The 27,812-nt window shown below is 40.1% G+C and overlaps 1 protein-coding gene across 1 annotated transcript; it reads left to right on the top strand.

Moving 5' to 3' along the window:
- Window positions 1–10,509, top strand: ldlrb (low density lipoprotein receptor b). The gene is made up of 18 exons (XM_079264030.1): window positions 1–87; window positions 3,888–4,013; window positions 4,100–4,222; window positions 4,490–4,867; window positions 4,976–5,098; window positions 5,210–5,329; window positions 6,447–6,569; window positions 7,375–7,503; window positions 7,584–7,755; window positions 7,841–8,068; window positions 8,153–8,271; window positions 8,358–8,497; window positions 8,608–8,749; window positions 8,839–8,991; window positions 9,074–9,247; window positions 9,729–9,803; window positions 9,896–10,056; window positions 10,136–10,509. The coding sequence occupies exons 1-18, from the start codon at window positions 6–8 to the stop codon at window positions 10,172–10,174; spliced, it is 2,607 nt and encodes an 868-aa protein (XP_079120156.1). The 5' UTR covers window positions 1–5; the 3' UTR covers window positions 10,175–10,509.
- Window positions 10,510–27,812: the final 17,303 nt, after the last annotated feature.

Raw genomic sequence — 27,812 nt, forward strand, 5'->3', positions numbered from 1 at the left:
CTGACATGGAAGGGATGAGGAAGGGACTCATCGGGATGTCCACATGCTGGTGTCTGCTGGTGCTGATTCACTGCTGGACGCTGGCAGGTAAGAAGCTCATGTCCAGTATCTGCCTGTTGCAGAAATACTAGTGTGTATTTACAAATGACAAGCATATCTTATGTAATTTTTTTTAATTCATTAGAAATATCCAAAGCTTTATTTTAGTGTGTGATATATATTTATATATATATAAACTTTTATTTGAGCTTAAATCCCCCAACTAATTTGTTAGTTAAAGCCAGTAAAAAGACAGAAGCGTAATGAGGATTAATGAGTGGAAATAACCCAATGAACTGTTTAATGATGCTGGAAATGAAAGGAAGTCACGGACGCCGCTCTGATTGGTTCGTTTCTTTGTCGAATGCAAACGAACAGCCAATCAGATTCGTCTGGTTCGAGTTTCAATTGGGCACAACAAAACCTCAAACTCCGGTTGTCAAGACGGGGGGTCTAGACCTTACCGCTGGTTGCGAGACAAGGGATGCAGGAAAGTCTGCATTGCTGCATATCCTCTCACCAACAGAGCCGTTTTTAAGAATGACTCAAACCTGCAGGTTTTTAGAGAAACTCCTGCAGGGTTTTACTAAAGAGACTGAAGAATGAATTAAACAGGAAGTCCTGCTGTGAACCAGCAAGCAAAACGTGCCTTTATCCAACCTTTGGAACCGGAAATTGCTTTGTAAGGGAAATAAAAATGCTAAAAGAAAATGTATGCTTGTGTACCTAATAAAGTCTGAATAACACAAATGATAGTTTCAATATGAGACTTTGAGGTAGTTTTATCTGATAAATTAGTGATTTAAGTAAAAAACTAAATCTTTTAACTCTTTATAAGACATTTGTGGCATAACTCTGACTAGAAATTAGGTACCAAAGGAGTTAACCTGATTCCCTGTAAGACCGGCAGTGTTCTGCAGATCCACCAGCTGAATCTGTAATCCCTCTAATAAGCTTCATTCTCCCTTAAGAGCCTTTTCTGGTAAAACTACATTTCCTTTTTTTTTCTTTCTGTTTATAGTGTTCATTTCCAGTCATCAGATTTTCCAGTGTGTGTGTGTGTGTGTGTGTGTCTATGTGTGTGTGTGAGAATAAGGGAGAGAGAGACGGATCTGGCTCTGGGTTGTTTAAATCCTTGTCATCTCGTGTTTAACATACTTCTGAAATGAAGCATATCTGTTGTAACCAAAAGGGAGTTTTCCTACCGGAAAAGACGAGCTTTGTTTTTTTTGTGATGAGTCACAAAGACTTTTTATTTTCCACCTATCAGTCATTTAAGAAGAGCTGTACTCTTGCATCCTTCAACAAATTCAAAGAAACCTTTGTAGCCTGCTGGCTCATGTGACTGCAGAGGTTTCAGACTTAAAATGAGGGGAAAACCTGCTGGGTTTGGATACTTTTGCAGAGGGTGAATTCATGGTAAAGTTCTCCATTAGGATGGTCCGACAGGTTCTGCTTGTCATTAAGCCACACCAGTACAGCAGTTTTAACTTATCACACAGTACAGTCACTCCGTTGTAGCGACGCTCCATGTGACGAGCACACACCTTGCTTATTTATTAACTCCTGTGTGTACGTTGGTTTAAATGCATCTCTTTGTGTAGGTGTTAACTGTGTGTGTATTTTGCATGGAAGTGCCATAAACAGACAGAAACGCATTGTAAGGGAACAAAGTGCGATTAGAAGGGGAGAATTGTCGTCGTGCGACGTTGCGACGGCTCGTCAGGCCACTTGAGAGTATCTGCCAGCTCCTGCTGTCAAACAAGTTTCAGTTCAAATGCATTTGGAGCTGAATCACAGCAGTGTGCATGTGCTGGAAGTATTCCTCAAACGGCCTCACATGTCGGTGTTAGCCAAAGGAAGTCTGTTGGTTGTTAGGTACACATAAAGGTATCTCAGGTTTCTCCGCTTAGGCGCACTCGGCCTGTAACATCCTATTCAAAGCAGTCGATGAGCTGCAGTTTGGGATTTTAACTTCAGCTCTCTGAATGCATTTGCATTGTTCTGATGTGGTCTTTTGTAATGTTAGAAGTCACTATTGTGATGGAAACCAGCATAAAAAATGCAAAATGACAGCAAATAAGTTGAAGAAGTTTGAAGGAGGCAGTGAATAAATGTTTTCTACAATCAGCCAAGAATAAATGGAAAAACGTGTATTTATTTCTCTTCAGGGTAGGATTTAAGCTATTTTTAGCTGTTTTTTAGAGACTGTAAGACAGATTGAAGGAGTCAGGATGATAAAAAATGGAAAATGACAGTAGTTTGCAGTTTCTAGAGAAGAGGTCAGGAGTTGGAAAATCAGGAAGCACCACCCTCTGACCTGCTTCTGCTGCCTGTCTTTGGAAGCCATCCACTCTGTGGGTCCTAAACGGGGGAAAGTGCGTGGGAGGTCATGCTGGAGTTACTGTATATCGTCAGTAATAGCTGGAATTTGCTTTGGAAAGTCCTTCCCTGGAACCCCCTCCTTGGCTTCCTCCCACCACATGTGGAACTGTGTTAGTGGTTTCTGTGGAAGCGTAAGTGTATGAGCTTCACCCAGAGATTTATTATCCTGTAATTTCCAAAGCGAAAAAGGAGATAAGATTCTATTTTTCTCTCCTGTTTGAGAAAAATTTAGGGATGCAATTCAGTGGGACATCCTTATTCAACAATCCTTTGATATTCACACATCTTAGTGTCAGACCTGTCTGTCAGCACCCACAGCTTACAAACTTCCTTGTGTTTACAGTCTCCGCCTTTACTGTTGGGTCACTGCGGGGATATTGTTATAAGGAATGCTGTCCAGGGACCAATCAGCAAGTGGTGGTGTGATTGTTCGACTCCTCCCATGCTATTGTCTTAAAGAGATAGTCTGACAGCGTCCCCAGCCTGCAGGCTGCAGGAGGGACCGGTGACATGAGAGGTGATGGAGGAAGATGCACACCGAGCCTGACATAGTTTCATGATGACAAGGGATGTGCCGTTTCAGCTTTCAGTGGAAACCATGAAAAAGTCGCAGCGTTGCATTTTCCATCATACCGTCATACCGTGCCTGCAGAATGAACTCTTCTCTGATAAATCAGGCCAGGTGTAGCTGGAATTATGCACAGGTGCAGTAAGAACGCACGGATGCTGTGGCGTGTGAGTAGCGAAGATGGCTGGATGGGGGGTTGAACCCATCGAACCACTTCCACCAACAAAACAGTATGGAAATACTTTGAGTACTGCAAAAAGGTGGATGGCGAACGCGTTGTTCAACCCAATTAAGTCTAAACGTTTAAAAAACAATATATAAGAGCGTAGTCGTAAGGATGCGGTATCCCGGGAAACCGTGATATTTCTGCAGAAGGTCAGAATTTCGTCTCGGCACGTTAAAGTGAGTGTGGTGTGAGATATCTGAGGTTAAAGTCAAGCCTGATGAAACTTTCTGTCCATGCCTGGGCATATTTGATCTTTTTTTTTTTTTTTTTTTTTTCAATCTTACATTTGGAAAATTTGGAATTGCTTATGAGTCAAAAGGAAGGATGCGACGGCTCTTTTGAAATACTTTTCATGGCTGTCATAACCCAGGGAAGCACAGTTCCTGTCGTAATGTCCTCTGAGTGAAATGAGGATAAAAGTTGTGGTTTTCAACTTGTCCTTTATCTGAACTTCACTAGGAATCAAGTTGTTCCTGTTCTCCAGTGTGTAGCTTCCAGTCACACATTTACTTTACATGATATCTGTTGTACATGTGCTTGTTTTACTACGCGGTTGTCTTGATCGGCAGGCTGTAACGTGAGCTGTAAATGCTGATAAGGTTGCAGCAGGTGCACATTTGGGTGCAATTATCTTGCCCTGCTGTGACACTGTAATGTCTTGGTGAACAGATGCAGCCTTCACCTGCAGCTCCACGCAGTTTAAATGTGGCAACGGGAAGTGCGTCACCCGCAGGTGGATTTGTGATGGAACCGACGACTGTGGTGATGCGACTGATGAACTACCTGAAACGTGTGGTATGTCATAAAAGCATAAAGTTTTACAGTTCTGTATCACAAGCCGTGTCTCTGACATGAATCTTTCTTCCTGTTTCTCACCTCAGCTGCCAAAACCTGCATGCCGTCGCAGTTTAACTGCGGCGCTCCCATGAACCAGTGCATCTCAAAGAGCTGGCACTGTGACGGCAAAGCGGACTGCAGCAACGGGGCCGATGAGAAAAACTGCAGTAAGTGTCTCACCCCTACAGGGTTTACGTGCTCCATCAGAAACAGGAAGCAGTTACATCTCTTTTAAACACTGCAATCAGTTAAAAGTTAATAATTAAAAGAGTGAATGTGTCCGGCTAGTTCCTTTTAAGTCAAGATGAGGTGAACTTTACTGGTGTTTTATGGGTAAACTGGTGGAAGTCGAAGAACGAATGGAGCGAAGTGACTTTAAAAGGTTTGATGACAGACACGTAATTCTGCTTCCTCCCTCTCTTGCTGACCTGCAGCTGCAAAGCAGTGCAAAGACGGCGAGTTTCGTTGCACCAATGGCCAGTGCGTGTCCTCCCTCTTCGTCTGCGACGGTGACAACGACTGCTCCGATGGCTCAGACGAGGTGTCCTGTCCCAAACCCACCTGCAACCCTCGGTCCTTCCAGTGCAACAACTCGGTGTGTGTGCCGGCTCTGTGGAAATGCGACGGAGACCGGGACTGTCTGGACGGCTCTGACGAGTGGCCGGAAAACTGCGGGGGGAAGGAGCCGACCAGGAAGCATCCGCGATGTGGCGTCCACGAGTTCGAGTGTGCAAACGGGCAGTGTATCCATAGCAACTGGCGGTGTGATGGAGGCGTTGACTGCCAGGATAGATCGGATGAGCTCAACTGCAGTAAGTCGATTAAAAAAAACTTTTTGTAACCTTCCTCTTAAAGTCAAATGTTGTGTTTATCAGATCCCTGATAAACCATTTCATCCATTTTTTTCTTTCTTTGTCCAGGTCACCCTATTTGCCGCCACGATGAGTTCCAGTGTCTGGACGGCGAGTGTATCCCCGGCAACCTCCAGTGTGACTCAGTGCGTAACTGCAGAGACGGAAGTGACGAGACTGACTGCAACCCAGGTGATTCCTTTTACCGCATAATGTTTTATTTACCAACCTAACAGCATGCAGAAGAAATATTTTCCATCTGCTGGAAAGCTTTAAGGTCTTTTTATGGGTGTGTTTCCGCAGATAACGCATGTGAAGGCCCAAACAAGTTCAAGTGTTGCAACGGGGAGTGCATCAGCAGTGACAGAGTGTGTGACAAGCAGCAAGACTGCAGCGACTGGTCGGATGAGCCGGTTGAGTGTGGTGAGTGATTAAATATCAGCTGCTGACTCGCTACCAATCCAGCCGCACTAAAAATCTCTTGTCTTTTAGCATCTTAAATATGAAATATTTTAGGCTTTTAATTTGTTTTTTGTTTTCTTATTTCTTTTAGTGTATTTTAACTTTTTAATCGCTATTTGTATCTAAGTCAGCTGATTGGTTTAAAGTCCATTTTAGTCATTTTAAAGTGTTTTTAGTGTTTTACAGTCTTTTAAATTGTTGTTGGTCTGGTTATTTCTTTTGGTCTGGCTTAACCCCTCATTTATTTTAGTCTCATTTAGTCTTTCAATTGTTTTTCTTTTTTATTTATTTTAGTGTATTTTACCTTTTTTATACCATTTATTGTATTTTCAACTCATAATTCATTTTAGTGCAATTTAATCTTTAACTTACTTTTAGTGTATTTCAGTTTTTTTAAATTGTTTTTTCTTTTCTTTCAGTGTATTTTAAATGTGAATTAGTGTTTTTTAGTTTTTAGATTACTTTTGTACACATCTGACATACTAGTGTATTTTGTTTGTCGAGTCCTTCCATGTGTTTTGGAGCGCAGAATGTCTGGCTGTGTGCAGACGGATTTTATGTCCTTATGGGTTCAATATTAAGGTTTTATTTGCGTTGTTGTGAAAGTTTATGCTTTCTGTAAAATGTTTCAAAGTTTAGTTCATTTCAGTTGTTTTAAGTTAGAAATGAGAATGAAAGCCTGAACTTAGAAAACCTGCAAGCCGACCTGTAGCTGTGAAGTCGTACCTCTGCAGGCTGCAGGCAGTGTCTTGGGGTCGTTTGGGGCTGGTGGGAGGGAGTCTTTTCTTTTCCTAATGGCTTTTTTTAAATGGTGAGGATAAACTGGATGGATGCATCAACTCTGCGTGTCTCTAAAAGCCACCGAGGCGGACTTTCTACGTTGCAAGCAGACAAAAATTTACATATTTACTGTTTGAATCTCCTGCAGACAGTCGACAGTATTCTTGTTCGTAATAATAGGAACATGTTCTTGCACATGTACAGCACATTGGTGATTTATTTATGACGTTCTACATGAATAAAATGGGTTGGCTTGGATATCAGATCCTATTAGAGATCCTGTTGCCTTTTTTCACAGGAAGAAATGAGTGTTCAACGGCAAACGGCGGCTGTTCCCATGTCTGCAATGACCTGACGATCGGTTACAACTGCTCCTGCCCTGCTGGATACAGGCTGAAGGATGACCAGAAAACATGTGAAGGTTAGAAAATAGAAGTTTTTTTTAATTTTGTAAGGTCAAATTTAGGGATTTGGTTGCATCTAATGGCACAAATTGCAGCTAACTAAATTCCCACCTGCCTCCAAACCATCGTGGCTCAGAAAATCACAGAATATTGATGAACAAAATGTGACATTTAATGTAAAATATAGCAAAACAACTCATATCTTCATGTAATTTTATGGCTGTGACAACAGTTACATCTGTTATATTGTTTTCCTGCCATTAGGTCACTCTAATTGATCATTGTTGACAAGTATTTGAATAAAAGAGTGTTTTACACCAAAGATAGCAGGTTTATCGTTGTAGAAGATAAACCTTTGGTAGCTAGGATCTTTTAGCTACACCTGCCGAAACAAGCCGAAGTCGTCCTACTGTGTGTAATTACGGGTTTATAAATGTTCTGAAGTCTCCATCTCACTGGTCGAATATAATTCTACCACCCAGGTGACATTCATGTTACCATGACAACATAAAGGGATTGCATTACACTGCACAGGTTGTTTCTGGTAGTTGTGATTCAGAGATAATCAGATTAGTTTATTTCTGTTTGTTGGAAAAAATAAACATCAGCAGAGGAGAGCATGAGATACTAATCATCTTAAAAACTGATTTAAAGAAAAACAAAAAAGAAGATCAGTCTAATATTCTTTTGTTCGCGATGTTACGTTAAATAGATGTGCTTGTTTTTCATTTTTTGCAGACTCAGTGAAGCCTCCTTAGTAAATATAAGGGCGTTGTGATCCCAACACGCCATTCTCTAAGCTCTCTGCTCACTTGTTTGCAGACATCGATGAATGCGCTGAGCCCGACACTTGCAGTCAGATCTGCATCAACCTTCCCGGCAGCCACAAGTGCGACTGTGAAAATGGCTACGCGATTGACCCTGTGAGCAAAACATGCAAGGCCGAATCAGGTAAGGCTTAAAGCATGTTTTCCTTTCCAGTGCCTCAAAAGGAAGAAACAACCTAATCTGTTCTCTGCTGTCTCCCTCAGGCACAGTGCCCACCCTGGTCTTCACCAACAGACATGAGGTGAGGACGATCGCGGTGGACCGTAGGGAGTACGTCCAGCTCATCCCACAGCTGAAGAACGCTGTGGCCCTGGACATGGACATGCAGAACAAGATGATCTTCTGGTCGGACTTGTCCCTGAAGAAAATCTTCAGGTAAGAAAGAGTTGAATCCATCAGGATGTGAAAACGGATCAAACAGCATCTGCCTCTTAAATAAACCTCCAAATGTTTGTTGCAGTTCCAAGATCGACGTAGCTGGTGACTCCTCCCACCACAGCGTGATATTCGACAGCGAGATCGAGGCTCCGGAAGGCTTGGCGTTGGATTGGATTCATGGCAACATCTACTGGACCGATAGTAGTTTGAGGACAATCTCCGTGGCAACAACAGACGGCAGTAAGAGGAAGACTCTCGTCGCAGAAGGACTCCAGAAACCGAGAGCCATCACGGTGGACCCAGTTCATAAGTACGCTGAGGTTCCACCGTCATCCTGCGGCTTGCTTTAATCAAACCAGTCTTTTAACATCCGTTTTGTTCTGCATCCTGGCAGCTTCATGTACTGGACAGACTGGGGAGAGGAGGCTAAGATCGAGAAGTGCGGGCTGAATGGAGTCGATCGAGTTGCCTTGGTAACGGACAACATTGTGTGGCCCAATGGCATCACCCTCGGTAAACACAGCTCCATGAGGACAAATAATTTCCATTTACTGTGTAATGAGCCATAATAACCAAATCTGTGGCTTGGTTCTGGGCAGATATGGTGAACCAGCGGCTGTACTGGGTGGACTCCAAGCTGCAAACAATCTCCAGCATCGACGTGAACGGAGGCAGCCGACACAATGTTATTTTACTAGAGGAAAAGCTCTCGCACCCCGTCTCGCTGGCTGTCTTTGAGGTCAGGGATGATTTCTGGGACTAAAATCGATTCGGATCATTATTAATAATAACTTTAAGAGGTTTTTAACAATCTTTCGCAATAACCGGTGATACTTTTCCTTCAAACAGGAGAAAGTGTTTTGGACAGATGTGAATGCTGGTGCAGTTTTTAGCGCCAACCGCCTGACAGGACAAGACGTCGCTCAGCTGGCAGCGGATCTGGAACAGCCGGAGGACATTTTGCTTTACCACAACCTCAAGCAGCCAGTTGGTAAAGACACGTTTAAAGAAGAGCTTAGCATCTGCTCAAGCAGCGTCACTTTTTCCTTAATATTTTTCTTTTTTATTTTCTATTTTTAGGTCCCAACTGGTGCAAAGAGAGCAACAGTGTGAACGGAGGCTGCGAGTTTCTGTGCCTGCCTGCTCCCGTGATCAACCAGCGCTCTCCTAAATACACCTGCGCCTGTCCTGACAACACAACCATGGGGCCTGATATGAAGAAGTGTGTGGCAGGTGAGCATCTTCTACACATATCCTTAAAAAAAAATCAAAGTAAATAACATCCTAACATCCTTTGCATTTGATTTTCCAAAAGGCTCGCCACCCCTTCCTCCCAAAAGAACTGAGCTACAAACTTCCCCCAGCATGCCCACCACTACTACAACTACTACTACAAGTACTAGCACTACCATCGGTAGCAAAAAGCTCGCAACTACCTCCTCTGCGCAGGCCCCAGGGGCCGCATTGGAACCTGTCGCCACCGCTCAAGGTAATCATCAATGCATAATTGCAAGGAATAAGTGAAGTTATTAAAATAGACATGAGAGGAAATATTGTAATGCGATGAATTGCCTCATTAACCCTTTAAAGCCCGGGTAAAAAAAAAAAAAAACTGTAAAAACTTCCTTTTTTTAAAAAAAAAATCTGGTGTCTTCATTTGGCCTTTTAACAAAATGTGAATTTAAAAAATATCTATTTATTATTATGTGAAGGGTCAGAATGATTGTAGTGTGTAGTCTCCTGCTTCCTGCTGTCCATGAGGTGGCAGAAGACAAGTATCACATTGTGTACAACAGGGTTTGAGCAAAGTTTCTACCATAAAGTCATGCAAAAAGTCTCAGAAACTGCATGAAACCTTTGGTTTTATAGAGTCATTTCTGATGTCTTTCCTCCTTGGCATGCTATTAACAAAGATTGTAGAGGTGCGAATCGCATTTATTAAAAAGTCTTTGTGTTTTTGCTATTTTCAGGTCAAAAACAGGCAGGGTTGCCCTTGGAAGCCCCTTCGAATCCCCCCATTGCTCTCTACGTTGTGTTGCCAATCAGTAAGTTCCTGCATAGACTTTCAGCAGTAGAGCTGCTTTCATTTAAATCACTTGTCAACAAATTGGCCTTTAATTCCTTTCTTTGTCTGCAGTGCTCATTGCCCTGCTGGTGTTTGGAGGAGCGTTGCTGTGGAGAAAGTGGCGCGTCAAGAACACCAACACCATCCACTTTGATAATCCAGTGTACCAGAAAACCACCGAGGACGAGCTGCACATCTGCAGGAACAGCTCAGACGGCTACGTTTATCCTGAGGTAAGGTCTTCTCCGTTGCTGCTGAGCATCATTTCTTTCCAACTTTGCTAATTCTGCGTTACCTTTTTTTTCCCTGCAGAGGCAAATGGTGAGCATGGACGACATGGACATGGCATGACCTAAAGATGAGGAGCGCTAGCCTTCTGCTGCTGACCAACCCCCTTCCCTTCCTCCAGTGACCTGTTTTGTTTTTAGGTTTATGTCTCCAACCTCAGCGTTGTGCCGTCCAAGCCTCGACGAGCATGCCTCTGACACTTCAGCAACAAAAAATGAAGCATAACCACAGCAAGAACACGTAGCTATTCTAGGATGAAGGACTACTGCATTAGCTTTAGAGGATGACGCTCTTCATCCAAGAGCTTTGACTCCTTCTTTTGAATGTCCTTGCTAAGAGACACATGCACGTCAAACTTTGATTGTCTGAAATGTGTTTACACAGCAAGCTTTACCTAAAAAAAAATCCTGCGCTGTACCATCTTAACAGCTCGTATGTGCCTTCATGCCAGTTGTTGGGGGTGACGTTTACTGGTTACACTTACGGTAAATGCCTTATTGATCTCTGCGCCTTCCATAAACCAGGCAGCGACGGCCTTCGTGACTTAGTTCTGTGGCCTTTCCACATTCGGAAATCAGGGTTGCACGTTTGTTTGGCATCTTATTTTGTTGCCGTTTTAACCAATCTTCCCGTAAGATGCGAGTGTGTGAAGTGACGAGTGTTTTACATTGTACATGAAGAAGCTGCTGAGTACTCTGACATCAACCAAAATGAAGAAAATGTTTTGTCTTTTCTTTTAATGAAGATAATTTAGTGATTGTAGCTGATTGATTATCTGAAGACTGTAAATAGTTTCTGTAAATATGTTGTAAAGTCTCTTCCTGGTTTGTTCTGTTGAGTTTTTCACTTGTTTGTTTTTGTTTACATTTGTAAATTTAATAGAGAAACAGTAGTTTCATTTATTTATTTATGGAAGGTTCTAGACTGTTGTCAGCTCGATGGGAGTAAACAGTAATAACATATTCATATATATATATATATATATATATATATATATATATATATATATATATATATATATATATATATATATATATATATATATATATATATATATATATATATATTGGTTGATATCGGTTGTTCATCCACATTATTTCCAGTCATAACTGATAATTTATTTGGCTTTACTGTGATGTTTCATGCAGGTAGTTGGATAAATGTGTGTCTGTGCTTTTGTTGATGCACAGTAGTCTTATTGTTTCTGCACACCTCTTTGATAATTGAGCACGTTGTATTTTTTTTTTTTTTTAATAAAATATTTTAAAACATTTACCTATTTCTCTGCTTACTGAGGATGAGTTTTGTAATTTTGCAGCTTCATGGCTACTAATTGGGATTTTTCATTAAATTGTAAATTTTGTAGCAAAAAACACAAAACTTTGACACCTTAACATTCTGGTTTTGAAAAACAACTAGATATTAAAAAAAAAAAAAGAAGAAATAAACACAGTTGCATCTAATTCAAGGTTATGCAGAGTCAGTCCTCGAAGGCAGCTGTCCTGAAGGTTTTCACTGTATCCCTGCTCCAACACACCTGACATATTAAATAAGTCCAACAGCAAACTAAGTTCTGTACATTGACTGATTAATTTGAGTCAGGTGTGTTGGAGCAGGGATGCATGGAAAACCTGCGTTTGAGGACTGAAACGATACCGGTCATTTTGTGATTTGCTATTCTAAAAAAAAAAAAAAGTAAATAAAAATAATCTGCAAAAGAATCTACTGCAGATTTTAATGACTTGTTCTCTGGCTAATCATCAGGAACCCTGACTCCAACATGAGAGCTGTTTTTGGTAACAACGGCTAACTTTTGTAAGAATCATACAACTTTTTTAAGGCAGACAATTCAGCTTGAGCTCAGGACAAACAAAAAGGGAAGATGTAAAAAGGGAACATGTTGACCAATGAGGATGTCAAAAACCAGAAAGCTGAAAGCAACAGAATGGAATAAAATGAAAAACAAATGGCTGAGATTCAGTGTTTGTGAATGTTGAAGACTATATTGTGACTGGCGGAAGGAAACTAGATTTCCTTCCATCTTCTAATATTATTCTGGGCTGGAGTCTGTCCCAGCTGCTTGCATATGAGCGGTGGGATACTCTCCAGACAGGTCACCAGTTCTTTACAGGACTTTAGAGATGAATGTTGGCCAATCCCACCATCACTGGTGGTATTGGGTTGATGTCCGATAAAGGACCAGAGGAGTTAATGCTCATTACCGCTGTAGTAAATACACAGATGCGCATTGAAATATTGAGTAGTTTTGTTGTGGTTGAAGCCATGTTTTAGGATGAGAACGTATCTTGTCCTAAAACATGGAATCATTCAGACTTTTCCTGAGAAATCATATCATCTCAATGACATTAACAAACAACAAGTCTGGCTCTTAATCTCTTAAAAGATGATCTGATGGCTTCTGATTCAGAAAGCTGTGTGGTTTTTGTTTCACTTCATGAGCCAGAAGAGCAGCAACTGTGAGTTCTGTTTGCTTTTTCTTTCATTCCTCACTAGTGAATGATTTCATGTTGATTTCCCTTTTGAAAGGTTTTTTTTATACGCTGAAAAATGACAGATAATTTGAGGACATCCTTTATTCTCCCTGCAGGCTGTCCTTATGCTGCAGATGTGTATTTAGTAGTAGGCACAGACAGGATATCCTCCTCTGATTCAGAGCTAAACGTCCATAAAACTGTTTATCTTTTGCTGCCTGGAAACACTGCCATTATTTTCCTTTTACAACACAATAAAACCTGCTCACAGGGATGATGGTGGTCTGTAATCTCCTTAAAACTCTCATTTCTCTGTCTTTGTAGGAGAACATCTGATATCATGACAGGGAACTTCATGTTCTGATGCACAAGATAAACGTTTTCCATGGTGCTGAAATAATCATCTATTTTAACAGATGGGAGATTTTTATTTCAGTGTTTTCTTTATTTGGCCAAAATACAGCAAGTTTAGTTAATTTTTACTTTCATTTGGATCAATTACTCAGTTGCATGAGCAAGAAAAAAACTTGCCATTAACAGCAAACAATCAGAAAACCTCCTTTCGCTAATCTAATAACCTTCCTACATAATTCATATCTAATAATGTTTCCTCTCTCTGTTTGCATTAAGAGCACCAGCTGAGCACAGCGGTTTGGGTGGTCACCGCAGAAACAGGATGGGCTTCAATTTATCCATGAAATGCCTCACAGAAAAGGAAGACTGGATTTCCTTCATGAGGCTTTGACACTCCAAACCCCTTACACACTGTCACTGTGAGGGGTTAGAATAACATTTTATTAAAGGGCAAATTTTATTTGACTGTTCAAACAAGCGCATGTATAAAGTTTCCCTTTGCAACTCCACACTGCAAAAACTAAAATCTAAGTAAGCTTAAAAATCTTAAATTTAATACACATATGCATATTTCTTTTGAGGTAAGATAATTCTTAGTTTTTATGCCACAGAATTCTTCTTGTTTAAGAGTATTTTTACTTGTTTTGGGAAGTCTTGACAAGCCAAATTTTCTTGTTTTGTTGGCAGATAATTTATCTTATTTAAAGCAACATTTACCTCATTTTTGTACATTTTTTTCTTGCTTTTTAAGGCTGCACTTTGCAGTGCAAAGTGACTCATTTCTGTTTCTATTTCTGTCTTACAAACGATCTGTTTTTAATCCCGTCAGCTGACAGCAGAAAAGACAGTGGGTAAAGGATTGTCTTTAACAAAACCGGCTGAATTAGTGAAGAACCTTTAGTTGTGAAAACAAGGCATAGCCCAGACATAAAGGTGGACTCCTGATTAAATACAAACCTTTCTTCAATGAAATGAGCGACATGTGAGTTTGTGTTTGGTTAAATGTCAGTAACAGGCCTCCTTCATGGACGGGAAACTGTGGTATGTTGTCTAACAGGACCAGTTTCCACATTCCAGTGTCCACATTTCCACACCCATCACATCTGAACAAGGCCAAGTGGCACCACTAGTTTCATTCAGTTGGTGTGTGAATATTTTATAAGATCTTGAATGCATCTACGGTCAAAGTGAATCGGAAATAAGCCTCATTTTTCCATCACTTTCCACCCCCCCATGAGGTAAAAGACATACTCCAGAGAGCCAGGTTGCACCTGTCCCCTGCTAGCTGGCTGTCATCCACAGCCTCTCCTCATTATTTACATAGATGTTGTTGACCTCTCATTGGCCAGGTGGCAAATGCGGGGTGGAGCTGCATCTCACACCACTGACTCGTAAGCAAAGGGGAGTGTCTTCGAAAACGAACAGCGGAAGTGGACGGGGTGGCGGATGGAGGTTAGATAGATACTCCCCTGTCAGGTTTCCAAGCAAAGCACCACAGGCCCTGATGAGAAGGAACAATAATACCATATCAGATCTCCCATGGACAACCTGAGGGCCTGACAACTGTGTGGCTGGCTGCGATAGGCTGGAGGATGCAACCGATACTTGTGCTCTCAATAAGAAAGCTGCTTATTTCCAAACCTGTAAATTAAGGAGAATATATTGTCTCCTCACAGGCGTCTCTGCAGGATAACCTGCACCGCTTACAAAGCTAGCAGTCACTGGAGTTATGAAAGCACGTATCGCAGGAAGCTCCACTCATATCTGTTTCAGTCTGACCTGTAATCCTGACACTTTCACATAACTCTGACTGTGAATGTTAACGCCTTTCCCATGACACCACAGTCTTGTCTTACAGTTTACATAATACCTGCTGAAACACCTGGAGGTTTTGGGGGGAAAAAAACAGTTCATAAAAGGTCTTCTGCATTTCTCAAAAGATGTGCTTTGATTTCTTACTAACAACTTCAAATCCTTACTGGGCTCAAGCTTGAGATTGGGCAAAAAAAAAATCTAATTTTTAAGGGAAATTAAGAGCAAATTAATCAGATGTGTGACGACTATTAGATGTTGCTGATGGCTTTCACAAAGAGGAATGTTTTCAGAAGAGATTTGGTGGTGTGACTGAGTTCAGCAAGCGAAGAGACAACGGAGACGAAGGTTGAGTTTGATTGGTGATGTGATGGTTTTGCTGGAACTATCACCTCACAGCAAGAAGGTACTGGTTCTTGTGTAAGCTGTGGCGCTAGTATCATCTCCTCATATCCAAAAACACCTGTCTAAACTCACCCAGGAATGAGTATGAGTGTGCATGATTTATATGATTCCTATCTTTGAGGACAGTGATGGACTGGACACCCAACCAAGGTGGACCTCACCTTTCACCCAATGCAAACTGGCTTAGACACCAGCATCCTTACTGGATTAGAGTAAGTGCTCACAGAAACTGATGGAAGGAAGACAAGTACTCTGATTGGGAAGACATGATCTCCATTTGTAATCTGTTTTGTTCTATTTTTAATTAGAAAACAACAACAAACAACAATACTGAAACATAGGTGATGCAAGGCAGGAGACAGACAAGTGACTGGAGTGATTGAGCGACAAAACAGGACAACATGAGGGTCACGTGTGAAGTATTGACATGGGTGTCATGTAAATTGTTTCACTCATTTATTTAGTATTGTATTTAGTATGTCTGAAGCTGTAATTCTGCATTTCCATGTGGATTTATGCTGTGTAGTTAGTGTGATTATATGATGTGTAACATTGACAATCAGAAAAAGGGGTAGGATTTAATAAGTTTTCCACTTCTTTCTCCTTTTCGAACATATAGATTGTTCCCTTGTATATTGTATTTTATTTTTTTGTGTCACGTGTGTGACCTCTTAATTTTGTTTGCTTTGTCATTTTATATTATGTTGGAGTTATAATCTAAATACTGTTCGAAATAAACAATAGACTATATATATATATATATATATATATATATATATATATATATATATATATATATATATATATATATATATATATATATATATATATATATTGAAATGAAAAGTACTTTATTAATCCTAAAGGGAGATTCAATGTTGTAGTATATACTAATTGATTTGAGGAGGTCTTGTTCCGGAGGCTGATGGCTGCTGGCAGGAATGATCTTCTGTATCTTTCAGTCTTATATCGGACCTGAAGAAGCCTCTCACTGAACACACTTTGTTGTTTCATCACTGTGTTGTGGAGAAGGTGTGAAGAATCCTCCATCATCTTCATCAGCTTGTGCAGCATTCTTCTTTGGACAATCAGCTCCAGCGGCTCCAGAGTTACTCCAAGCACAGAAGCAGCTTTCTGGATCAGTTTGTTGATTCTCTTCAAGTCTCTGGTTCTGATGCTACTACCCCAGCAGACGGCTGCAAAGCTGACTGCACTCTCCACAACAGACTTATAGAAGATATGCAACATCTTGGTGCAGACGTTAAACCATCTCAGCTTCCTTAAGAAGTACAGTCTGCTCTGACCTTTCTTGTAGATGTAGTCAGTGTTGCATTTCCAGTCCAGTTTGTTGTCCAGCTGAACTCCAAGATACTTGTATTCCTCCACCACCTCCACCTCCTCTCCCAGGATGGAAACAGTGCTTTGTTTATTCTTCTTCCTCCTGAAGTCAACAATCATCTCTTTTGTTTTGCTGGTATTTAATATGAGATGATTGTCACCGCACCATTTCACAAACTGACTGACCAGTTCTCTGTACTCTGCTTCTTGTCCATCACTGATACACCCCACAACTGCAGAATCATCAGAATATTTCATATATATTTCAGAATATTATATATATATATATATATATATATATGTATATATATATATATATATATATATATATATATATATATATATATATATATATATATATATATATATATATATATATATATATATATATATACACACATATATATATATTTGTATATATATATATATATATATATATATATATATATATATATATATATATATATATATATATATGTATATATATATATGTGTGTGTGTGTGTGTGTGTGTGTGTATTAGTGTTAATTCAGGTTTATTTTATTCTTCATTCATTCTTTGCTAAATGTAATGTCTTCTCCCCACTTGTTGTCTCATGATTGTCTTTTGTGCAGTTCATTAAATCCACCAGCGCTCTGCTTCGTTACTCATATATGCTACGCTTTTTTTCTACTTCTACATTTTAATCCAGTGTTGCCTCTACTGGGTTCTTGGTGTGCAGGAATAATTCTAGTAATAATATCATAATAATTCTAACAATTCACTTGCATTCAGGAGATTATTCACTGTGTTAATATTATTTATCAACCAATTATGTAGAAAAGTGTTTTTTTTAGTGTGTAATATATACGCGTTGTTCCACAAAAGAGTTTTTTGGGGAAACTACGTTGACGCTGCAGCAAAACTCGACAGCGGAGACCCATCCAATATGGCGGCAACGCTGGTTCACTCTCCAGCGCTCAATGAGGCGTCTACGTATTTATGATGTCTATGCCTGGAACACTCTGGGCCCCGGGACCTGTGCACTTTTTATCCGGCCCTGCCTCTGGAGCCCCTAGTGGGTGAAGGGGGAACTGCATTTTTTGGCACTTCTGCATAGGCCATAGGTGTCGAACTCCAGTCCTCGAGGGCCGGTATCCTGCAGGTTTTTGTTGTCTCCATGCTCCAACACACCTGACCAAAATTCATAAATAGGTTGATAAGAAGCTGCTGGATCCATTTGAATCAGGTGTGTTGGTGCCAGGAAACAACAAAAACCTGCTGGACATTGGCCCTCGAGGACTGGAGTTTAACACCCCTGGCATAGGCTTTCCTTTTAACCGCCGTACAGTAGCAGGTTGCCGCTTGGATATCCCAGAGCTATTGTGGTGCAGCAGATATCCCCCAGGGGGGCAGAAGAAAAGTAGAAGATTGTAGGTTTTTACCATAAAGTGATGCAGTGAGTCTCAGTTTGTATTAAATTTGATGCATTATGCAATAACTCTAATGCATACATTCATTCATTTTCCTAACCGCTTAGTCCAATGAAGGGTCGCGGGGAAGCTGGAGCCTATCCCAGCTGTCTTTAGGGCGAAAGGCAGGGTACACCCTGGATAGCTCCCCAGTCTATCACAGAGCCTAATGCATACATTTATATACAATTATATAAAACAAAATAAATACAGAAAGAAAATAAGTAAACAACATTTTTTAATTTTTTTTGTATATTATTTGCTCTTACAAGTAAAGTAAAACGTTTAAGCAAGAAGTCCTACATCTAATATATAAAGAAGTCTGCACACCTAAAGAGCACCCCGACAGAACATTTCAAAAGACTCAGAAGCGCTTTTTTGCCTCATTTATAAACAGAATAAAATAAAATAAAATAATGAAATTGAAAAAAGAAGAAGAAAGAAAGTTAGTCCATGTATCTACTTTAAGTTGACTGTATTTGTGTATCTCAGGAAAATAAACAGAAACCCTCCATTCAATGTTCTAGTCAGTAATATGTACAATTTCTCTGACCTGGAAATGCTGAGAACCAAGTTTTTCTGTGTTTATGTTTGACCTTGACTGCTGCACAGGGTAGGAGACAGTTTCTAATTTACTTATAATCTGGATTACATGAACTAGTACTTCACAGCTTTGCAGATATAATAATGGAGCTGATGTTTTCAGTTAGGAAAATTGTTCCTCCAGTAAAATCCGACTGGCTTGAGCAGCTAAGATGAAATTTGAAACTCATCTGGTAATGCTGAGAAAACAGAGAGGAATGGGAAATGTTATGGCTTCTGGTAAATATGTCTAAAAAAAAAAAAAAAACTAGCAGACGATGCAGCACGAGGTCTTTGGTATAAAACATAACTCATGTCCAGGCTGAGTCCCAGATGCATGAGATGAGGCTGATTCATTTATCCTGATTATAGTTGTGTCTCATTAGATAAACACATGACATCATGTGGACAAAAGGAGGGGGACACTGGAAAAGGACTGATCTCCATCTGGTCTTTACAGACACATTCACACACCTCTGGTTTGACTATGTGTTATTCAGTCACTCCTTTCCAACACATTACTGATGAGAAGCTGAGATGTGGAGCACAAGCCCAAACAGAGAGGCGTCTCAGGCCCCTTGGCTTCAGATGATCCTGAAAGCATGCAAGTAGTAAATGTTTCTACACCCATGAAGCCAAAAGTCTGCAGGTCAGGCTAAATATAGAGCAGAGGCAGAAATAAGAAGCTGTTTTCAAACGTATTGAAGGTTGTTGTTGTCCGGCTGCGGTCATATGAAAAATGAGGCAACCCTCCATGACTCAGTAGCTGGTTGAAGCACATTTATCAGCAGTAACTTGATGATGTCATTTTTATACATCTTTATCTGTGTCTCCCATTGTTGTTGAGATCGAACCAGTCATTCACTGAGGTGTGCCCGGGGAGTCTGAGATGTCGTTCTGACCTTAACGTAAACTGTTTCCGTTCTCGGGAACAGTGGGAACTGCCTCGGATGTTTTCCTCTGATGGACTCTGAACTGTTTGAAACCTTCTCAGACTGATCAGATGCAACATTTCTAAAATCATTGTTGTTGATATTCCTCCTCATACTGCGCTAACACACCTTGAGGCTTTGCACTGCGAAAACCTTAGTGTTAATAGAGGCACTTACACCTGCTAATGATCAGTTAATCAAGTCCATGTTATTATCAGCACCATGCTGATTCCTCCCCCTCTTAACTCCCATGACAGCAGTAATGACATACTTAGTATCGCACTGACTGCTTCTGCACTTATTTTTGTTAGATTAATCATGACGCAGTCATGTTTTCTTGTGAGTTTTATCTTGTACTGATCTATCATAAAAACCTAGTGAGGACCAGATTTCTTATGTCTTAGTATGCACAACCTTGGAACTGAAAAATGATGTATTTTTCTTTTCTACTGTACTTCACTTTGCCTGCATTTAACAAACTTTTAAACAATAGCAAATTAATAAGGAGGTATTGGAGGGGTTATTACTGGATGCAGAATAGTTGGAAGATGCTAAAGTTGCCGGTGAAGATATTTGGAAGGTGGTTGAGGTCCGAAGACAAGGTCCTTTTTTTGTCTCTCATTCGTAATACAGATGTGTCATTATTTAGGCTTGTTAGAAATTAATTTTTTTACATGTGTTATTAATGCATAATATAATACATATGTATTAATGTCTATCTATCTATCTATCTATCTATCTATCTATCTATCTATCTATTTCTATATCTATATCTATATCTATATATATCTATATATATATATATATATATATATATATATATATATATATATATATATATATATATATATATATATATATATATATATATACATATATATATATATATATGTAACAAATGATTATATATCATTTGTTATATATACATATATATATATATGTATATATATATATATATATATATATATGAAACAAATTAAAGCAAAAGGATGATAACTATTAATACCACTAATACTACTACTACAATTAAATTAAATTAAATTAAATTAAATTAAATTAAATTAAATTATGGAGAAAAGTTAAAGATTAAAAATGTAAATTGAAAAGTTACAGATTCGTAATACAGATGTGTCATTATTTAGGCTTGTTAGAAATTAATTTTTTTTACATGTGTTATTAATGCATAATATAATACATATGTATTAATGTCTATCTATCTATCTATCTATCTATCTATCTATCTATCTATCTATCTATTTCTATATCTATATCTATATCTATATATATATATATATATATATATATATATATATATATATATATATATATATATATATATATACATATATATATATATATATATGTAACAAATGATTATATATCATTTGTTATATATACATATATATATATATGTGATATATATATATATATATATATATATATATATATATATATATATATATATATATATATATATATATATATGAAACAAATTAAAGCAAAAGGATGATAACTATTAATACCACTAATACTACTACTACAATTAAATTAAATTAAATTAAATTAAATTAAATTAAATTAAATTAAATTAAATTAAATTAAATTATGGAGAAAAGTTAAAGATTAAAAATGTAAATTGAAAAGTTAAACTAAAATGCATGCATACGCTACAGACCATCTGCATACTATATAATAACTTGTTCAATTTGAGGAACAGGCGTGCACACCTCAGGTAACATCAACCTCAAATGGAATGAGACTTTATAACATTTATTGAATAACTGTGATTTTATTTATAGTCAATGATTTATTGTTAGTATTATTATTATTAGGGTCCGAGCCATACGAAGTATGGCAAGGCCCTATTGTTTTCCAAATGTTTATTATTAGGCCCGAGCACCTTGGCGGTGCGAAGGCCTATTGTAATTGCAGTGTTTATTAGGCCCGAGCACCTTGGCAGTGCGAAGGCCTATTGTAATTGCAATGTTTATTAGGCCCGAGCACCTTGGCGGTGCGAAGGCCTATTGTAATTGCAGCGTTTATTATTATTATTATTATTATTATTATTATTATTATTATTCTCCTAATAAATGAATTGCTTTTTTGGAGGCCTGAACATGCTCAAAAACTCACCAAATTTTGCGTACCCCCCCAAGGGAATGCGAAAAATTTGATATTTTGAGGTGCTCCAGAATGTTTGGGCAAAACTGAATGAGAGCGCCACCTATTTTAGGTGCCCCGCCACTGCATGTCGTTAATCTTTATGAAAATTCATACACATGATCTACATGCTAGGGCGAACAAAAAATCCTCTTAATGTCATGGTGAAATGTCGACAGGAAGGCGGCCATTTTAGGTCAAAGTCAATATTTTGGCGTTTTAGCACCTCGCATTTTAACGAACTCGTCCTAGAGCTTTTATCCCACTGAGCCACAAATTGCTGAGGATGTTCAGGAGGCATGTGTGATTAAATGTTGTGTTATTTCTTCTAATAGGAGACTTAGTTTACGAGGGGCGGGGCCTCAAAGTTTGATGTCTCGCCAGGAAAAATTAAACGGATATAACTCCCACATAAAGCAACATTTCTGCACCAAATTTGCTAGATATGATGGCAGTCCCCTCCTACAGAGTTCTATATGTCAATATTTTGATTATGAAATAGCCACGCCCCCTGGAGGTCAAAAGTGTTGTTTTTTGCTCACACACCCATAACTCTGGCTTGGTGGACACCACATGGCCCAAATTCACTCAGGCATCACAAAACATGTTGGTGAAGAGATCTGATAAAGGACGTTGCTCTACGCTGCACGGCGTGCCCGTGACGCCATGGCGAAGTTCCATGCGGCGGCGTGACATCATAAATCACTATAAAATTGTCAATTTTGATCTGATCACCCTAAAACTTATAGGGATTAATAAGGGATCAGTCCTGAACAGATTACTGTGACCATTGCTGGTGTAGACCTAAGCCCCGCCCACTTACAACAGGAAGTGTTTTTTTGCACGTTTGAGGGTCATGCTTCTAAGCAAATGGTCCCAAACACTTGAGCCTCCTCCAAAACATGTCAAACCCTTTCATGATGCCACAATAAAAACCTCAAGTCGCTACGCTAAACGGGACATGGCGAATGGCGGTCCAACGCCATGAAACAGGAAGTACCTGTGACCAAGCCATGGAACCTTGGACCGCAACCATACTTGCCATGACTGATGACAGTAAGGCCCTGAACTAAGCCCCATTGAAACATAATGGAATACATGGAGCATGTCTCTATAGCGCCCCCTACAAAATTTCAATCAATCAGCCCCGCCCACTACATGGACCGACATGGATAAAATTCAGCACAGTTGGAGAACCTTCCAGTACCTTCAAAAAAGTCTCTTGGACATATGGGCTAAATTCAACAGGAAGTCGGCCATTTTGAGAAAGGCGCCATTTTTGGGGTCATTTCTTTGCCATGCATTTTAAACAACTCCTCCTAGGGATATTGTCCAACTGACACCCAACTTGCACAGGATGCTCAGGAGGCATGTGTGATTTAAAGTTGTGTTATTTCTTCTAATAGAAGATTTAGTTTAGGAGGGGCGGGCCCTCAAAGTTTTATGTCTTATTAACAAAGACTTATTGCTAAAACTCCCACATAAAACAACATATCAGCACAGGAATCGACCCATTTGATGCCAGTCCCATGATGAACAAAATATACAATGCAATAATATGACTCTGAACTAGCCCCACCCCTTGGCAACAACAAGTGTCTGATATCATGAACCAGGAAGTACCTGTAACAAAGCCGTGAAATTGTTGATCTTCACCATACTTGCCATGAGTCATGACAGTTATGTCCTTAATAGAGTAAAATTACAATATAGTGGAGAAAATCGTAAACGGCTCCATAGCGCCCCCTACAATATTTCAATCAATCAGCCCCGCCCACTACATTGACTGACATGGATATGATTCGGCACAGTTTTAGAACCTTCCAGTACTTTCAAAAAAGTCTCTTGGACATATGGGCTAAATCAAACAGGAATTCAGCCATTTTGAAAAAGGTGACATATTTGGGGTCATTTCTGTCATTTTCTTTGCCATGCATTTTGAGCAACTCCTCCCAAGAATTTTATCCAACTTTAACCCAAATGAGTCAGGATGCTCAAGAGACATGTGTGATTAAAAGTTGTGCTATTTCTTTTAATAGGGGATATCGTTTAGGAGAGGCGGGGCAGCAAAGCAGATGTGACGCAATGAAAAGGAAAACTGACATAACTCCCAAAAAAAACAACCAACCTGCACCAAATTTGCTACAGATGATGCCAGTCATATCCTTCACATTTGTGCATGGCAATAAATAGATTATAAGTTAGCCCCGCCCCTTGGTGATAGGAAGTGACCCTTCATAAGGCCTAAATGGCCTGAGGTGCAGTCTGGCTGCATTTTAGGTTGAGAGAGGCATGGGAAGGATGTTGGCAGGGGAGGCGGTGGCATTATGCCGAGCGGCGCCATGGTGCGAGGGCCTATATCACCGCTTGCGGTTTTAATTATTATTATTATTAGGCCCGAGCACCTTGGCAGTGCGAAGGCCTATTGTAATTGCAGTGTTTATTATTAGGCCCGAGCACCTTGGCGGTGCGAAGGCCTATTGTAATTGCAGCGTTTATTATTATTATTATTATTATTATTATTATTATTCTCCTAATAAATGAATTGCTTTTTTGGAGGCCTGAACATGCTCAAAAACTCACCAAATTTTGCGTACCCCCCCAAGGGAATGCGAAAAATTTGATATTTTGAGGTGCTCCAGAATGTTTGGGCGAAACTGAACGAGAGCGCCACCTATTTTAGGTGCCCCACCACTGCATGTCATTAATCTTTATGAAAATTCATACACATGATCTACATGCTAGGGCGAACAAAAAATCCTCTTAATGTCATGGTGAAATGTCGACAGGAAGGCGGCCATTTTAGGTCAAAATCAATATTTTGGCGTTTTAGCACCTCGCATTTTAACGAACTCGTCCTAGAGCTTTTATCCCACTGAGCCACAAATTGCTGAGGATGTTCAGGAGGCATGTGTGATTAAATGTTGTGTTATTTCTTCTAATAGGAGACTTAGTTTACGAGGGGCGGGGCCTCAAAGTTTGATGTCTCGCCATGAAAAATTAAACGGATATAACTCCCACATAAAGCAACATTTCTGCACCAAATTTGCTAGATATGATGGCAGTCCCCTCCTACAGAGTTCTATATGTCAATATTTTGATTATGAAATAGCCACGCCCCCTGGAGGTCAAAAGTGTTGTTTTTTGCTCACACACCCATAACTCTGGCTTGGTAGACACCACATGGCCCAAATTCACTCAGGCATCACAAAACATGTTGGTGAAGAGATCTGGTAAAGGACGTTGCTCTACGCTGCACGGCGTGCCCGTGACGCCATGGCAAAGAACCGTGCGGCGGCGTGGCATCATAAATCACTATAAAATTGTCAATTTTGATCTGATCACCCTAAAACTTATAGGGATTAATAAGGGATCAGTCCTGAACAGATTAATGTGACCATTGCTGGTGTAGACCTAAGCCCCGCCCACTTACAACAGGAAGTGGTTTTTTCCACGTTTGAGGGTCATGCTTCTAAGCAAATGGTCCAAAACACTTGAGCCTCCTCCAAAACATGTCAAACCCATTCATGATGCCACAATAAAAACCTCAAGTTGCTACGCTAAACAGGACATGGCGAATGGCGGTCCAACGCCATGAAACAGGAAGTACCTGTGACCAAGCCATGGAACCTTGGACCGCCACCAAACTTGCCATGACTGATGACAGTAAGGCCCTGAACTAAGCCCCATTGAAACATTATGGAATAAATGGAGCATGTCTCCATAGCGCCCCCTACAAAATTTCAATCAATCAGCCCCGCCCACTACATGGACCGACATGAATAAAATTCAGCACAGTTGGAGAACCTTCCAGTACCTTCAAAAAAGTCTCTTGGACATATGGGCCACATCCAACAGGAAGTCGGCCATTTTGAAAAAGGTGCCATTTTTGGGGTCATTTCTTTGCCATGCATTTTAAACAACTCCTCCTAGGGATATTGTCCAACTGACACCCAACTTGCACAGGATGCTCAGGAGGCATGTGTGATTTAAAGTTGTGTTATTTCTTCTAATAGAAGATTTAGTTTAGGAGGGGCGGGCCTTCAAAGTTTTATGTCTCATTAACAAAGACTTATTGCTAAAACTCCCACATAAAACAACATATCAGCACAGGAATCGCCACATTTGATGCCAGTTCCATGATGAACAAAATCTACAATGCAATAACATGACTATGAACTAGCCCCGCCCCTTGGCAACAACAAGTGTCTGATATCATGAACCAGGAAGTACCTGTAACAAAGCCATGAAATTGTTGACCTTCACCATACTTGTCATGAGTCATGACAGTTATGTCCTTAATAAAATAAAATTACAATATAATGGAAAAGATAGTAAATGGCTCCATAGCGCCCCCTACAATATTTCAATCAATCAGCCCCGCCCACTGCATTGACTGACATGGATATGATTCGGGAAACTTGTAGACCCTCCCAGTACCTTGAAAAACGTCTCTTGGACATATGGCCTAAATCCAACAGGAAGTCAGCCATTTTGAAAAAGTTGTCATTTTCGGGGTCATTTCTGTCATTTGCTTTGCCATGCATTTTGAGGAAGTCCTGCTAAGAATTTTATCTAACTTTAACCCAAATGAGTCAGGATGCTCAAGAGGCATGTGTGATTAAAAGTTGTGTTGTTTCTTTTAATAGGGGATATCGTTTAGGAGAGGCGGGGCAGCAAAGCAGCTGTGATGCAATGAAAAGGAAAACTGACATAACTCCCACAAAAAACAACCAACATGCACCAAATTTGCTACAGATGATGTCAGTCATATCCTTCACATTTCTGCATGTCAATAATTAGATTATTAGTTAGCCCCGCCCCTTGGTGACAGGAAGTGACCGTTCATAAGGCCTTAACAGCCTGAAGTGCAGTCTGGCTGCACTTTAGGTTGAGAGAGGCATGGGAAGGATGTTTGCAGGGGAGGCGGTGGCATTATGCCGAGCGGCGCCATGGTGCGAGGGCCTATATCACCGCCTGCGGTTTTAATTATTATTATTATTATTATTATTTTTATTCGGACACTTCGCGTGCTTTTTTGGAGGCCTGAACGTGCTCGAAAACTCACCAAATTTTGCGTACCCCCCCAAGGGAATACGAAAAATTTGATATTTTGAGGTGCTCCAGAATGTTTGGGCGAAACTGAAGGAGAGCGCCACCTATTTTAGGTGCCCCGCCACTGCATGTCGTTAATCTTTATGAAAATTCATACACATGATCTACATGCAAGGGCGAACAAAAAATCCTCTTAATGTCATGGTGAAATGTCGACAGGAAGGCGGCCATTTTAGGTCAAAGTCAATATTTTGGCGTTTTAGCACCTCGCATTTTAACGAACTCGTCCTAGAGCTTTTATCCCACTGAGCCACAAATTGCTGAGGATGTTCAGGAGGCATGTGTGATTAAATGTTGTGTTATTTCTTCTAATAGGAGACTTAGTTTACGAGGGGCGGGGCCTCAAAGTTTGATGTCTCGCCATGAAAAATTAAACGGATATAACTCCCACATAAAGCAACATTTCTGCACCAAATTTGCTAGATATGATGGCAGTCCCCTCCTACAGAGTTCTATATGTCAATATTTTGATTATGAAATAGCCACGCCCCCTGGAGGTCAAAAGTGTTGTTTTTTGCTCACACACCCATAACTCTGGCTTGGTGGACACCACATGGCCCAAATTCACTCAGGCATCACAAAACATGTTGGTGAAGAGATCTTATAAAGGACGTTGCTCTACGCTGCACGGCGTGCCCGTGACGCCATGGCGAAGTTCCATGCGGCGGCGTGACATCATAAATCACTATAAAATTGTCAATTTTGATCTGATCACCCTAAAACTTATAGGGATTAATAAGGGATCAGTCCTGAACAGATTACTGTGACCATTGCTGGTGTAGACCTAAACTCCGCCCACTTACAACAGGAAGTGTTTTTTTGCACGTTTGAGGGTCATGCTTCTAAGCAAATGGTCCAAAACACTTGAGCCTCCTCCAAAACATGTCAAACCCTTTCATGATGCCACAATAAAAACCTCAAGTCGCTACGCTAAACGGGACATGGCGAATGGCGGTCCAACGCCATGAAACAGGAAGTACCTGTGACCAAGCCATGGAACCTTGGACCGCAACCATACTTGCCATGACTGATGACAGTAAGGCCCTGAACTAAGCCCCAT

This window comes from Telmatherina bonti (assembly GCF_933228915.1).
Source record: "Telmatherina bonti genome assembly, chromosome: 3".
In the NCBI taxonomy this organism is placed as follows: Eukaryota; Metazoa; Chordata; class Actinopteri; order Atheriniformes; family Telmatherinidae; genus Telmatherina; species Telmatherina bonti.